The following is a 16139-nucleotide window of genomic DNA, read 5'->3' on the forward strand; positions in this document are numbered from 1 at the left end:
TATTACAATATATATGGGAATTAAAAATTGCATTATAAATATTTTAAAACAGCTGGAAAAATAAATAAATAAACCCTAAACATTTAGATACAGAGAGCATTTTAATGGAAATATTTGTGAACAAAATGCAAAATTACTCTCCCCAGCACTTGAGGATAAGTGAAAAGGGTCATTGTACAGTACAGTATTTTATTTTTCCACACTATTTCACAGTATATACACATTTCCTTCTCCATCACCAGCACCCGTCACCACGGAACGCTGCCGCCCTCTACTGGTGGAGGACGACACACACACACACACACACACACACACACACACACACACACACACACACACACACACACACACACACACACACACACACACACACACACACACACACACACACACACACACACACACACACACATCCTCATATTGCATCATGCGGATATCAACGCAACACTAGATTCAGTCCAATTCAGGCAACTGCAAGTACAAAAAGTTAAAATATATATATGCCTACAGACATTAAGGAAAACACAATGTTATATGTACATCGTTTCAAGTCAGATCAGTACATTCACAACATAATCTCAAAACTGCAAGCAGTGAAAAAAAATCATTTGGTATGTTCAGAAGACAGAAGATCAGGGGAAAATATAAATGACATCTGTAAACGTTCCTTCCAACAGTCAGTCACAGAAAAGAAATGCTTACCAGATCATTTAAAACTGTAAGCAGAGTAGGTTCTAAACACTACCAGAACAGTGCTATTTCAGGTACATGTTGGCATCCCAAAAAACCTTCAAGGTTTGGACCTTCAAGACACTGAATTCACAATGTACTTCCAGAACACTCCTCACCACAAGGAAACACCAGACAATGAAGTGTCAACAGGCAGGAATCCCTTAGCATTAGCTGGAAAGGAGCCAAAGAAAAAACAACATTAAAAGAACCTCTACTTGACACCCCAATTACACCTTTGTTAGTTGTTACAGCTGTTTTTGGTTCTTCCTTCAATACATACACACACACGCACGCACAGTGTAACTTTCGGTAGGTGTAAGCGTATGCTGGACATTGACCAGGAACACCCAAGTCACACTGGCATGTTTACATGGAAACCTCATCGTGAATCTGGACTCCAGTGACCCTGATGAGGAATTCTAAAGATATCAAGACACTCGGCACACAGCATTCATGGAACATTTCATAAAAAACAAACTGCAAAGCTTCCCATCATAAAACGTGCCATTTCCGCACGCTTTTGTTTGCAGAAGGCGAGAGAACGTTGAGCTGCACTAAACTCTAGTGGCAGATCCAGGGCCGTTTGGGAGCATTAGTGACTCACCAGCTACAAAATTATTCATGCTGTTGCCAAGAGGCCTCTGGGCTCCGGTTGTTGCCTGGGGCTTCAGCCGTTTCATTATTAACCAGTGACGCGGCTTAGGAGTCCTCAGCAGCAGGTAGGCAGGACATCCATGGCTAGCTCCAGCCCAGAGACGCCTGAAAGAGACCCTTTAAAACCAGGGTCTTTGTGCAGGTTTGAAAATGGTGTGGGGGTTGAGTAAGCTGGGGATGAGGAGGAGGAGGAGGACATGGAGGTTGGGAGGTGCTGGAAGGAGCTCCAGTGCAAGATGACTCTGAAAGCGGCTCAGAACGCGGCGCGAGGGGAACGCGAGGTTTAGCATGGACTTGACTAACGCACACCAAGGTTACATCGGGATTAATTATACAATCAAACGCAATAATTACATTAATTCACACTGGAGATGAGCTCTCGGAAAGAGTTCAACAATGAGCTTTGCTGCTGCCCAGTCTGTGAGGCTTGGTTAGAAGATGGATGAAATGGTTAGACCATTATACCAATGGTTTAAAGCCATTATGTGCAAACACATAGGAGAAACATGAAAGAACATAGATACTGAGGACAGAAAGGGCACTTAGACAAGGTACTAACAAAGCCATGAAAGGCCTCCAACAAGGAAGACCATTTCAAATCTGGTACTTGCACAGATGGCAGTGAGAGGTCCATCAGCCCAAGTGGAGTTACGTTTGTCTGACGCCATAGAAACGGTAACCATGGATCTAATGTTTGAGAAAGATGAGAATGTTTGAGAAGACATTCCAAAGACTTAACATCTGTTCACCTGGATCAATTCATGCAACATCCTTTTATTAACCTTTTCGTTTTCCTCTTTTGAGGAAATTGCCGGGCAGCTTGGACACTGTTGGACAGGTGTAGCGAGAGATTACACATTAGAAAAAACAAGTCAAGGACAGAGTGGATGACGCTTTTTTTTTTTTTTTTTAGTCAGCCAGTATGGCGATGGCCAGGCGATACAAAGGTGAAGGGTGAGAGGGCTGAGGGGTGAGAAGCTGGGAGTTTCCACCACCTGTGCAGAGCTGCTCATTACCATAAAAGAAGCACGGACCTGGGAAGGGCATGGAATACCGCAAGGCTCCCTGCCCCTCAGGCAGAAAAGCGTTGGCCAGGCTCACCGCACCTTTATAAGAGCTACGTCCGGTGTGGCTTACTGTCTTTAAAGTTTGGGAGGCAGCAGGAGTCAACGCGGCAGTCTTGGTTCTGCTCAGGAAAGTTGCCGATATGGTCACTGCACTGTCAAACACCTTTTAGAATAGGCTGCCAGGTGTGCATGCACTCTCTCGCTCGCACGCAGAAAAGCCCATGGCAATCTTAAAACAGTTCTACTCGCATGGGGTCATCTGCTCAGTACGTTGTTATCTGTTTATGGTGGAAAGTCACAGGAAAGTTTAGGTAACTACAATTGAAAGTAAAAATGGGAAACAAAATTAAATAAATAGCTAAACCCCACCCCGCCCCAAACAGAAGTGCATAATGTGGTGGAATCTTGACAGACCAGAAGTAAAGACACAAAAGGCAGACTGAGTTTGTCACTACCGAATGACCGAAGACTGGTTCTAGCCAACTGGTTGGAAAGACACGTCTGCCTTTCAAATTCACCTGCGTACCTGCCCTCGCTGTACCCCAAGCCCCTCCCCCCCGGTGAAAAGTGCCTTTGATTCCAGGGTCAAAGTGTCAGCGTGCCAGTGCTCCCTTCCTCTCACTCCGGGATCTTGAGGGTCATTACCATGGGCTTGGTCTTAAAGTACTGATTAAAACGCAGCACAGCATACCTGAGAGAGAGAGAGAGAGAGAGAGAGAGAGAGAGAGAGAGAGAGAGTTGTGAAGGGTGATAATGGCTGAGATGGTGCCGACATCCACCTTCAGCCCAAACCAACCACACTTGATGCCGCCCACGGAGACAATCAGATGGATCAGGAGTGACAAGTTCTGACCACAGCTAAACCGTGCAGGGTGGTGGGTCTCCTGGACCCGCTGAGCTCTGGTGTGGCACATCTTTTTTTGAAAACCCTCCAGTATTCAGTGAAAAACCCACCAAATCCTGTCTAATCCTGTGCCAGCGCCTCAACCGGCGTGGGGATGGTATACTCAGGCGGGGTTGTTCCCGTCGCTGGGAGTAAGCTGAAGGTGAAGGAGAGCGTGTGACTGACGCGGAGGATTGGTGGGCCCATGCCAGCGAGCTCTGCAGGGTCTCGTGCCTTCAAAACAGACAGTGGGGGCTTTTCCTGACAGTAGCCCCAGATGTCCACACAGGCTTTTGTGAACCGCTGTAGAGGAGCTTCAGAGAACAGCATCCCCACCCTCCCCCGCCCGCGCCACACTGAAGGTCCTGCAGCAGTGAACATCTCAGGTGGAAAGGCAGTAGCTAAGGACATCCTGTAGCACTCAGCATTTCACTTGGTGAAAAGCATTGTCTGAGGTCTTTTTTTTTTTTAATACCGAATTTCTTAGTTCACAAATACAACTAAATAAAACACACACACAAAAACAACACAAATCAAATCAAACCAGAGACATCATATAAAGTATAATCAAACACTAGATTAATGGCAGAACATGATTACAATTCATTCTCCATCCTGTTTATCAAAAGCCTGTTCATCAAACAACCAGAACACAAACGTCTCTTCCAGGGTTCCACTCTAAGCCAAATGCCATTTTGGTAAAAGGCAACTAAAAAACAAACCAAACTAAAATTACCTGACATTCCATGACTTGACCCCAAAATATGATCAAATACCCTGACTTTCCATGTCTGGAATAGTGTTGTAAAAATTTCAAGATATTTCAGAAATTCCATGACTAGAGTGAACCCTGCACTTCCCCCGTTCAGCAAGCAGAGCTCACACATTGCACTGTTCCTAAACTTCAGTTTCACGGCGTTCATTTCTAGGGCTTTTCGTATAATTCCAATTTCTGTACCGGTTGGGCAGAAACATCATAACTGCCACAGGTGATATCACAGTTGGTCACATGACCATATTATATTATTTCTCTGTTCAATTCCAGCTGCTTTAATAAATTGTCAGCCTGACCTTACGTGAATGTAAAAAACAAAAAAACAAACACTTGTTAGACATGTTGACTTAAGCTTTTGAACTTTACACTACTGTTAAACTCTTTATTCCTGTACCTAGTGAGATCATTCTTCTCCACATAATTGGAAAGTGCTTTGATCATTTTTTCCCCCCCCAGTGATAGTCACTCAGGATGGAAGGAGTGCTGGGGAAACTTACCCGAGAAAGTCAAAGTCGATAGACGAGTACTTGGCCTGGATAAGAGCCCAGAAACCCCAGAAGAAGTGTGATGCCTATGAAAAGAAAGACACAAAGGGTTAATGCCAAAGCCATTCGAAATCCTCCCTCCCTCACACAGACACACACGTTTAGACACTCGTATGCATAGACACTGTCCCCTTCATCTCCTAAGGTCAAGGATTCCATCTGCCGCGTGCGATCAACTTCCTGTGTGCCCCTCTGCCTCACATGGAGCTCACCAGGGAGAACTTGTTGACCTGCACGTAGAGGGCCTCCAGCTCCTGCTCGCTCACATCTGCCCCCTTCTTGGTAAAGAGCTTGTAAGTCTTCAGGTAGGTGCGGAGCCAGTCCAGCTGCATCTGCCGGCTGGGGTACAAACTGTAGTCCAGCTGGCTCATACCTGCTCCCCACCAACACACACACACACACACACACACACACACACACACACAGTGTGTACTTACTTTATGAGGCAAACGCTCACCATCAAAGACCACCAGGTCTCACGTGATTAGTCCAGGTTCGTTATTCTCCAGGTCCTCACCTGCAAATTCGTTGAAGTGGTTCCCGATGTCAAAGGCCTGGTAGTTATAGCTTGAGTACTCGTAGTCAATGAACCGAACGTAACCTGGCAACGCAGCAACAGAAAACAGGAGGGGGAAAGGGGAAAAAAACAACAAAAAAAAAAACGTTAAAGGAAGTTTGAAACGGAGGGAAACTCAAAACTCTGCAGAGTTCTCAGGCAGGAAGCATGACTTTAGGAGGGGAAACATCACATGACCATTGGCCATGACCCACAAAGCTTCACTTCAAAGAGTGTGGTGTGTGCACACAGAGCTGAGAGACGCCCACCTTCCTTCACGTTGTGAATGATGTTTTTGCAGAGCAGGTCGTTGTGGCAGAGGACCACAGGTGAGCCCAGCTGTGACAGGTGCTGCTGCATCCAGGCCATCTCCTCCTCCAGCACTTCCTTACTGGGGACTTCCTCTCGGATTCTGGGGAAGGAAATGGGAGATGAAGTGGTCGAGGCCTTCCCAGCACACACCTGGCCTTTCCGGCTCCAACCTGGCACCGCATGCACGATGGGACACAGCTGCTCATCCTGCACAGGACCCCTCCTCTGGTCAGACAAATCTAAACTACTGTCAAGGATCTGCTGGCATTCCGAAGTCATCATATTCCTTTAGTAAGCATAGCAAAAATAATCCACTTCACCAATATGCTAGCATGTGTGACCACAGCTTTTGAGGCATTTCCCATCTGACCTGCAAGACGTGTACTGAAAACATTCTGCGTGATTGAGTTGAGTCACCCCCCCCCCCCCCATATTGGTTCTTATTTTATGGTAACCATAAAAAAAAACCACACTCCCTCTTAAATGATCCTAATACAGTTTTAAACTGAAATGGCACACAGGCCGGTTGGCTTGTTTTCATTAAAGCAATGCAAGTCTCTTAAAAAGAAACAAGTTCATACACAAGACAATTTAGGGCAAAATCCTAACAGACAAGCAATAAGAGATATAAATGCTAGAACAGCAACGTAATGCTGTCCCTGAGTGTGTTAACCAAACTGAAAGCCTGCCCGAACAGGCCTCTGTTTAAATGTGTCTAAAGTCATGGCACTTTGAGGGTCCCCTGACAGCTGGTTCCATATAAGAGCTTTACAGATGCTTAATGCTACATGGTTATGCTTAGTGTCCATCTTAGGCATGACTGACTGATGAATTTCTAGTGATCTGAGAGACCTGCTCAAACTACACTGCTTGAGCCCCTCAGGTACACTGACCTAAATCATTTAGTGCTTTACAGGTGAGTGACAGTAGTTGGTATGTTCTGGATTTAAGAGTCAGGGTGATGATTAAATTTTTTTGCTTCTCATGAGAAACTCTAGCAGATGCATTTTGAATCAGATGAACTCTGGTAAGGAGACAATTACAGTAATTAAATCCTGCTAGAAATAAATGCCTGGATGAGTTTCCCAAGGTCTTGCTTAGATCAGGTCATTTGTTTATATTTTTGAGGTGATAGAATGCTTAACTGAGTGAGTGCTTTGAATCAACTGCTAGGATTGATATCAGAGTTCAGTGAGAACGCTGGAGAAGAAGGACAGGGAGTCGCTGTCTCTCTTTCTTCCCAAATAAAATGACATTAGCTTTATCTTTACATAACTGCAGGTTGTTCTGGCACATCCAGACAGTACTGCATAGCCGTGGGAAGATGGCCAGAGGGGAAACATATGCAACAGAAAAACCACAGAGCAAGAACCCAACCCTGCTTAAGAAGTTAGAAATAAATAAGGACGGAAGGAAGTTTAAAAAAAACAAACAAAAAAACCCAATCAATCAATCAATGAATCAGGTAAATTTTGGTCAACTTTCCAACTTGACAAAATGGCAGCATAATGCAGTGCCCAGTTTCTTAACACACACTCTCCTTCCCTTTCAAGAACAGTCATTTCGAGTCTCCCTCTTGCCTACTTTCTAGAAGAGGTCAATCGTTGTGAATATACAAGGTGGGGCTGTGGTGTACATTACCCGTTCGGTCACTGAACGAAGGACTCTGGCTGAGCCAATCAGAGCCTGGGAGAACTCTCCCTTGGTAATAGGCTTAATCTTATCCAGGGATTGCTGGCGTCAGCAAACCCATGGGCAATTAACGGCCCGCCCTCTCGCTCTATTGGATTGAGGCGGGTGGAAATTGCCCTTTGACCTTAATCTGAGATCTGCTTCATCATCACAGGTGAGCCATGGGGAACGACAGAAAACAGGCATGAAGGCAGGAAACGCAGGTCTGCATGCCCTTGACACCGGGGCAAGGGCCGCAAGGCGAAGGTGTAGAATGAAGAACGGATTGACCAGGCCTGACACAAACCTCCATCACAGCCAGTTCAGTTGATAAGAGAATGAGATAACAACACCCCATCTGTTTATCCTCTCTTTTACATTAAACAGTGTGCTGAACCACCACTAAATAACTACCCATATTTGTCTTACAGTGGGGGCAGAATACAAAAGGTGGGATTTGCCTAGACCTGATCCTAGACCAGTGATAGAGGCAGTATAGAGCTTGTGTAGAGGGTCTCAGGATCCTGAAAATGGGCTGGAACCAGATGGCCTAATAACTGGTATCTGCCTCTGATAAACGATGTTGTTTTGCATGGCGGTTCATGAAAAATGGCCTCAAGCAAACATTTGATCCACAGGGTGGTTACAAGAACTGTTGGAATGGCCATACAGGTGCACTTATTCTGACAATGACCGTGGTACTGGTAGTTCTGATGGGTGAGGGACAGGTAATCTAGACCACTCAGACAGTGGGAGACACTGGATATGAGGGGAAACTAAAGCTTAACGCAGACTTCCAGTTTAGACTGAGGATTTAATGAATGTGATTTTGATATAAATAAAAAACAGAAAAGAAAACAATTATGAGAATTGTATGAGAATAGGCACAAGAACCCTCGAGCCAAATTACCGTTTTGTATTGAATTCACAAACACTTCCCTCAACAAACAGAACTAAGATCTCTATGGCACTCAGTGGTACCAAGCAGGGAGAATCAGTGCACCCTGGGACAGGGGACACACACGACAGCTTAGCCGATTACTGAAGGAATGGCCAGCTGCAGCCCCAGTGCTCACTGGAGTGTCCAGGCTTACCTGGCGTTGGAGGCCTGGTCGGTGAACTCGGTGGCTACCAGGGAGAAATACTTGCGCATCTTAATCCACAGGTTGGGTTTGGGGACACAGCCATTGTGGGCGTGGATGGCATGGATGCGAGCCATCTCTCCAGCGATAAGCCTAGGGACACACACGAAGACAAGAGTGATTGGTGTCTGAGTCGCGGGCGGCCAAACGAAGCACCGGTCTGCTGAAAAAGCAGGCAGAGTAGGGTTTACTGTGCAAAGTAGGGTTTACTGTGAGAAAGAGGAACACTAAATGAACACAAGCAGTGTGGCACAAGGAAAATCTCTTGTTGAATATTTCCATAGAGGCCATCTCAGATCCCGTGGATGTTTCTCCTTGGACACAACGATGGCCAATTCACAGACCATATGTCAGTCTACATGTGTAAAGCGAAATCTACTGTTCTGTAGGGTGTAATTCCCACGCGAGCGCAGCACCTCTGACTATGTAATGAAAGCATTCAACCTGGCACTGCAGTCATGGGCAGGACTCCAAGAGGAGGGCTAGGAGCAACCTGCTAGAGGGCTAATACATACACCAGAGCCTGCTGGGACATCAGTATTGCAAGGGTCGACATCTTTCACAAATAACAACTGACAAGAGACATGCCATGCAACCCTATCGGAAGGTGTGTACCACAAGCTTTGAAACATTTAAGTACAGCCGCATGTCCGTCCACAAGACTACACTAGCCACCGTCCCTTGCACTGGCCCAGCTCACCTAAGCAGCACGGGGTCCCGAACGTCCTGCGTGCCGAGGGCGTCGCCCTGCATGAACTCGTAGCAGATGCCGTTGTGGAAGGTGCAGTAAAGGCGTGGGGCGCAGCCATTGGCATGCAACACCTGGAAGCTCTTCAGCTCGTTGTCACGGTCCACGATCAGCTCCGTCTTGTTGCCATACACCCTCACTAGCACCACGTCCTCCGGACTCTCCTCCACGTAACATCCCACAAGTTTGTTGGTTGTACCGTCGGTGAAAAGCTGGAGAGACATGCGCGATAAAACATAAACCTTCAAAACTTTTGAATGTTTTAAGCGCAGTTAAACTAGAAATGCATGCATTATGGCCTAGATTACATTTTTAAAAAGGTTTTTACTCATTAATAACAGTCCAAATAATTTGGTCTACAGTTGAGTACTATGCTTTAATGCGGTATCTGGGGGAAACTGGCAAAACCTAAATGTGTTCAGTGTTTTCAGTGAAACGTCCAGCGAAAGAGACCGACAGTCCACATCACTGGCCTCGCCGCCCATCACAGCATTTCTGACATTCCTGAAAGGGTTGCACATAAAGATCACACAGTGGGGACGGACCACCAGCCCTGGATAGAGCAGCCTACTATTTTAACGGATCTATGCAGGAGCAGACACAATGAGGACAGAGATACCTGCCATCTTTTGGACAAAAACAAAAGACACTGGATATATCCTGTCATGTTACCTGAGAAGCATTATGCATTTCAAACAGGCATTAGCTCATGAAACAGGGTAGTAAACCACCGATACGCTTATTTATGTTTGTTTATCCAAGTCAAATAATCAAGCAAATGGATTCACCTTAAAAAAAAAAAAAAACTGCCAAATGGCAGTGAATAGCATTGTTAATGCAGCTCAGTGTTTTTGGGGCGTGGTACCACAGGACATTACAACGACACATGGAGAAAGACCCTGGATTACAGATAACCATGTAGATGGTAAATATTTACAAACTGATTCCTTTCCTGGTCAGATAGCTCAGACAATAATCTCACATGCCCCACCTCTCGGCACCACCTTCAGACAGGTCATGTGACCACTATCACCTTGCCTCTTCTAACTGTCCAGTGATGAAGGTGACCATCTGGAGGAAATTTAACTCACCAATCTCCTGAAAGGTGATCCCTCATGGCCTGGTGCCACATGTCAACAGGACACTTTCATACCAGGACATCTACTCTATTTCAAAACCCACAGAAGCCAGAGTCTTTTTTTAATGAATAGATGTTTATTTAGATGTCTGGGAGGAACAGGCAGGACTAGGACCACTAATCCCAGTATGGAAACAGCCTTAAATCTTTGACTGTGGCACTTGTGCCAGTTTAGCTGCAGGGAACTCGGATACCCAGTTAAAACATCATCTACAAATTCCTACTAAGTTACTCTGACATTGTACTACAAAAGTAAATTAAAATAGCCACATAAGCAGTGACACAGACCTTTACCTAGATGCAGACCATAAAAAGACAGGGAATAAGTGTGGCAATTAAATTATGCTTGCAACTAGTGCACCTGTAATTTTGAGGACTTGCAAGGATGTCACTGCAGCAGTTTATCTAAACTATCTGCTGAGTGCAGCCGATTATGTCTTCTGAACAGATATTATACACACTTGTTTATAAAAATCCATGATGTAAAGATAAACGATTATGAAGAATACGAATAATTATTTTAGTTTTATAGAAGACTGAACCACCAGCAGGAGTCATCTGTGTCCGTGGTGTTTTGTTCAGGAAATATGGGCTGGTTTCTGTTGCTTGGCATTTTGCTATTCAAATCCATTCAAGCCCAAATCAACAGCTGCCAACCCTCCATAAAATGAACAGAAGTAGAATTACCAACATTACCTTAAAAAACCGAATAACTTTACTAATGGGAAAGGATAATGCAACTGCCCAAACTATAGTGGAATCAATTATTCTTTTATAAAAGAATATATATAGGACAGCGCCTAAATCATAAGTACAGTGTTTGGGCTTATCCATAAGATCTATTTACATCATACAAATCTCAAAGTGCCAAGTCATTTGCTGAATGCCAAGGCAGACCAAGTCGGTGCGTCTAACATGGTGCAAACGAGCAGATCCATGGTGGTAAAAGCCGGGCAGCTTTAGGGCTAGCAGCATAATCGTTCATTGAGTATCACGTTTTTTTTAGCCTTATATTCATCCATTCACGGTAAAACACACTGCAAGCTTGGCGGATTATTAAAATACCTGAACCACCCGGCAACTGGGTGAAATGGGCTAGAGCCTCATCAGGTCACTGGTTATCTGACCTACAGCTAATAACCTAACTAGCAAAGACTCTACACCGGCTTCATTTATCTCGGTCGACTTGACTGTTCGGCGGTGAAAGTGGTGTAAATGTAGACACGCACAGTAAAACTCAGCTACAGCAAAAGCCATTTCTGACGCGAAGGCTTCGGTTGCTAAGCTAACGTCAACATGGCTAAGCTAAGCTAGCTCATTCTCGAACGGTCTTTAACGTTAGCCAAGAAAACTTGGCTTTATTAAAACCTTTAATAAAACCTAGCTTTATTAAAACCTTATTAAAACCTGGCTTTATTAAAACCTGTATTAAAACCTGGCTTGACTAAAAGCGCTGGGACGTTAGCTGACTCACTGACGTTAGCGCGCCAGTCATGGACGGAGTCTAATTTTGTTTTATACAATATGGACAAATTCCAGATGTGTAACCTAAAGAAGGGAACAGCTAGACACGTTAGTGAAGGGGAGCCTGAAGTGTAGCTAGGAAGCGAGTTCTCTCGTTTGAATCCCGATTCCCCGTGGCGGCGCTAACCTACCTTGGTCTTCACAAGGCTGGTGTCCCAGGCTGGCCGCAGCTCCTTGATCAGGCGCAGAGCTCCGTCTGTAACGTTGTGCTCATCCACATATATTGGGAATTTTCTTATTACCGGCGAGCCCACGGGCACGTGTATCTCCGTCTCCATTATATGACTTATTTTTCCTTCTCGAATAAGTAACACTGGCCGATATCACCGCACCTTTTACTTCAAAGTGAAGAAACCACTCGACCACTGGACGGTAGGCAGCGTGTCCTGTAGCACCAGCTGTCTCTCCTGCACTGCGGTGTCTTACGATAGGCGATAACGGGACGGGGTGGGGGGGAATGCCGGTGGCGCTCCGTTCAGTCGTGGCAGTGAATGGCGCGGCGTTCTCGACGTCCCGCCCTCACCGGATCACCCGAGCGCCGCTCACAGGAGGAGGACAGGCGTGGCGCACGCCCACCGTGCACGCCCACCGCGCACGCCCACACACCCATTACGCATTGCTACAACGCTGAAGCGATATTTTTGTAATAGCGCTGTATGCGTGAAGAACCGCAAAACGCCAGTGGTTTGACTTGTCCAAGAAATAAGCGGGTCCGTTTATCACAGTCCTCTGGTCTTAGTTAACGTGGTCTGTTTTTCTTAACGTAAAAAACCCTTACGTTTATGTAATATAACTGTTTTCGTCAGCATAGTTTTGTATTTATTGGATATAAACGAGAGCATTTAGAATACTCCAGGTTTTAGAACATTTTATAATGTTTTATAACGTTTTTATGCCCTTCTGTCTTTTTATGTCTATACGTTTTGGGGCTTTAATATAAACTAATATTAGTCCTCATATATATATATATATATATATATATATATATATATATATATATATATATATATATATATATATATATATATATAGCATTCTTAAAGTAAATCGATAAAGATTGTTAAACAACCCTGATCATAGTTAAATAATTCATTAGTCCAAATTAGAATTGGACTTGGTCTACTATTACATCATGGAAATTAGCCTAGAGGACTCTTATTATGTAGTCTGTAGTAGCCTTTACGGATCGTGTGGCGCAGTCATTTTTCTGCGCACTTTTTAAACGTTCCAGGTCCCCGAGGAGCGACTCGTTTGATTGCCTGTTTGATTGTTTGTTTAATAGTTATTGGCCCAAAGTGCCATCTAGTGGCTAAGACTCGTTACAACCGTAGGACCACGTGTCCCGAAGCCTAGTCCTACTAAACTCCGGGTGCCGTTACGTTGCACAGACTAAACACGACTCTGCAGAGTTCTGTCACTGAATCTGTTGCAGATTACTGCTCATGTCAAGCCACATTGAAAAGAATTCTAAAATTAAAATGTCATACAATAAGAACAGATACAAAAGCATAATTATTTTTAAAAATCCAGTATACACGGGTATAGTGCTGAATTTAAATAGCTATTTCCATTAAAGGTTAATATGAAATGGTGTAAAAGTCATTACATCACGTCAGGTGTAGCACACTATACAGGACCTAGGGACGCGTGTCTGGTTTATCCTAAATTTGTCAAGTGATCCAAGGATTAAAAACAAATTCCATCCGTTTCATAGTCTACGCTGCGTTACGTTTAATGTCGTTGTTCACACAATCGGCCACTAGGGGTCCTTCATCGTTTATCGAAATGACTAATGATCCCGCAGTATGAGCTGGCCTCTAAGTATATTGGCTCAAAAAACCCTCCTCACTTAAGCACAACTTGCATAACTTTCACAGCAATCAGAGTTAAAACGTCAGTAACTACAAGCAGGTCGGTAAATATCGTAGAGCCTATGTTCTTTGTCATCAAGTCTACAGGACACACCAAGATTTTTAAAATCACTACAAACTCATTGAAACCCATTTTAATCTACAAATCCTGTCTGTGTTTATATGCATTTAATACTTGCTCTCATTTACAAAATGTGAAAATGTACAAAAATGTAATACTGTTACTTAATGCAGACATTCTTGGTCTGGTTCTGAGGACCACCTCACCCTCACTATATTGTTTGTTTTATGTAGGCTGCCAAAACCTAAACCAAATAATCAGGCTTTTTGCAAGGCCTTGACTACCTGGTGGAGAATGGCTGGGGAAAGAACCAGAGAGCATTCTGAAGACTGGGTTTGGGGCCTGAGATCTAGGGATATTAGGACACAGTAGATTAATTAATGCATTTCGTTGTGTTAAAGGGCTATAGCTCATATGTATATAAGAGACTGTGCACATTAAAAGACAACTCATGCTTTCACTCTTGCAGTTACATGTCTCTGTGTTCTGTTTCCTCTTTAGTTCTGTTCAATTATTCTTTGAGAATGTTGCTTCAGAGGTGTCTGTGTGTGTGTGTGTGTGTGTGTGTGGCAAGGAGGGTGGGGTGCAGTGTGGGGTGGTACTGTGGGTGTGTCCTGGAAGATGTGAACTTGTTACTGCAAAATGAGAAGAGCATGAGGGCCTGTAGGCTTTGACACTGAAGCCCCAGGGACACATTTGCCCTCTTATTTCACTATTCTTGACAGTGTGCATGTGATGAATCTATTTTGCCTTTCGAAAGCAGACTAGCACGCAGGAGGCGTGGTCTTAGTGACACGCAGGAGGCGTGGTCTTAGGGACACGCAGGAGGCGTGGTCTTAGTGACACCCAGGAGGCGTGGTCTTAGTGACACCCAGGAGACGTGGTCTCAGTGACACCCAGGAGACGTGGTCTTAGTGACACCCAGGAGGCGTGGTCTTAGTGACACCCAGGAGACGTGGTCTTAGTGACACCCAGGAGGCGTGGTCTTAGTGACACCCAGGAGGCGTGGTCTTAGTGACACACAGGAGGCCTGGTCTTAGTGACCATGAGAAAGGAAATACCCCAGATTAATTTTTCACTCTGAAGTTCAGGTTGACAGTTCTAGTTTCTCAATTTCACCCAGTTGTGTAGACCCCTAATATGTGGTCCCTCAAAGAAGCAGAACAGCAGAGATTAGTAGCCCACTGTATGTATGTATGTATTTATGTATGTATGTATGTATGTGTATACGTATGTATGTATGTGTGTACGTATGTATGTATGTACGTACGTATGTATGTGTGTACGTATGTATGTATGTACGTATGTGTGTATGTATGTATGTATGTATGTGTGTACGTACGTATGTATGTATGTGTGTACGTATGTATGTATGCTTTAATATAGTGTGTAAGGATACAGAGATGGAACTGATGAAAATTATTATTTTTAATATAAATCTTTTATGAAGTTCAAACACACTAGCTAGTGAGAAAATAGGGCTCCTAAGTGTCTCCTAAGTGTCTATATGATGCCAATGAACATCACACTGAGGCACATTTCAGGATTTCTTAGAGCTGTTCCCCACTGACAAAACAATGAACATAACAATGTACTATAGCCTTTAAGCGCGCGCGCACGCACACGCACACACACACACACACACACACACACAGCGTGACTCCTTTAAGGTCAACCAGCTTCCTGAGAAGTGCCAATGATTCTGAAGCGAGGATCGACCCAGAGACCATCTGCCACCTCACAAGTGTTTATGTCCTCGTTTACGTACCTGCGCCTCCATCTGCACAGAGGGATCCTAATAATCTGCACTACCTCAGACTCCCTTGGCCACCTACAGTGTCTAGCGCTGCCTCCCACATGGCCCCTGCTATAAAAAAAAGTCTCTAGTCCTCCAATAATTCCACCCCGAGCTTTGTCTGTGGACGATCCTCCGTATATCTGCAAACAAAGCCTCTCATTTACTGGCTGCGGTCCTTTTCTGCTCTGGCTCAGCTCTTTTGTGCATAGCAGCTGTGGACTCCAGACCTACAGCACTGGGAGTTGCGCGGAGGGGATGTTGCAAGAAGAGCCGCACTATGGCCACTCCAGAAACTCAGAGTCCAAGGCACAGCTGCAGGGCTGTACACACCTGCCATGTTCTGGAAGGGTTATTAATTCTGCTAATCACCTGCCGTATTGGTGTCAAACGTCTTATCTTTGCGGTGACCTCCTCTGTGTTTGATCATACCTGTAAGGCCAATTCGTGTCACTGTTGACCTCCGCTGTATAACCTTACTGGGGTCGTACAGATGCCTACACAGGCGTGCACTGAGAGGCCTGGTTTAGATCAGTTATGACTAACTCAAAGAGCCTTTAAGAACTGTGCAGTCCCTAAGAAAACAGGCCCGGCGCACTGAAGCATACAGAGACTGAGTAGCTAAAGGATGTCAGCTGTATTCAAAGTTTTCAAAAGATTTGTGT

General features: G+C 44.7%; 1 protein-coding gene across 1 annotated transcript; it reads right to left on the minus strand.

Moving 5' to 3' along the window:
- Positions 1 to 459: 459 nt before the first annotated feature.
- On the minus strand, positions 460 to 12225 carry etnk2 (ethanolamine kinase 2). Its single transcript, XM_027025062.2, has 8 exons — positions 11879 to 12225; positions 9038 to 9297; positions 8290 to 8430; positions 5482 to 5624; positions 5174 to 5257; positions 4869 to 5029; positions 4609 to 4682; positions 460 to 3144 (listed from the first exon to the last, which is right to left on the minus strand). The coding sequence occupies exons 1-8, from the start codon at positions 12023 to 12025 to the stop codon at positions 3072 to 3074; spliced, it is 1083 nt and encodes a 360-aa protein (XP_026880863.2). The 5' UTR covers positions 12026 to 12225; the 3' UTR covers positions 460 to 3071.
- Positions 12226 to 16139: the final 3914 nt, after the last annotated feature.

The sequence above is a fragment of the Electrophorus electricus genome, chromosome 20 (genome assembly GCF_013358815.1).
Source record: "Electrophorus electricus isolate fEleEle1 chromosome 20, fEleEle1.pri, whole genome shotgun sequence".
Taxonomy (NCBI): domain Eukaryota; kingdom Metazoa; phylum Chordata; class Actinopteri; order Gymnotiformes; family Gymnotidae; genus Electrophorus; species Electrophorus electricus.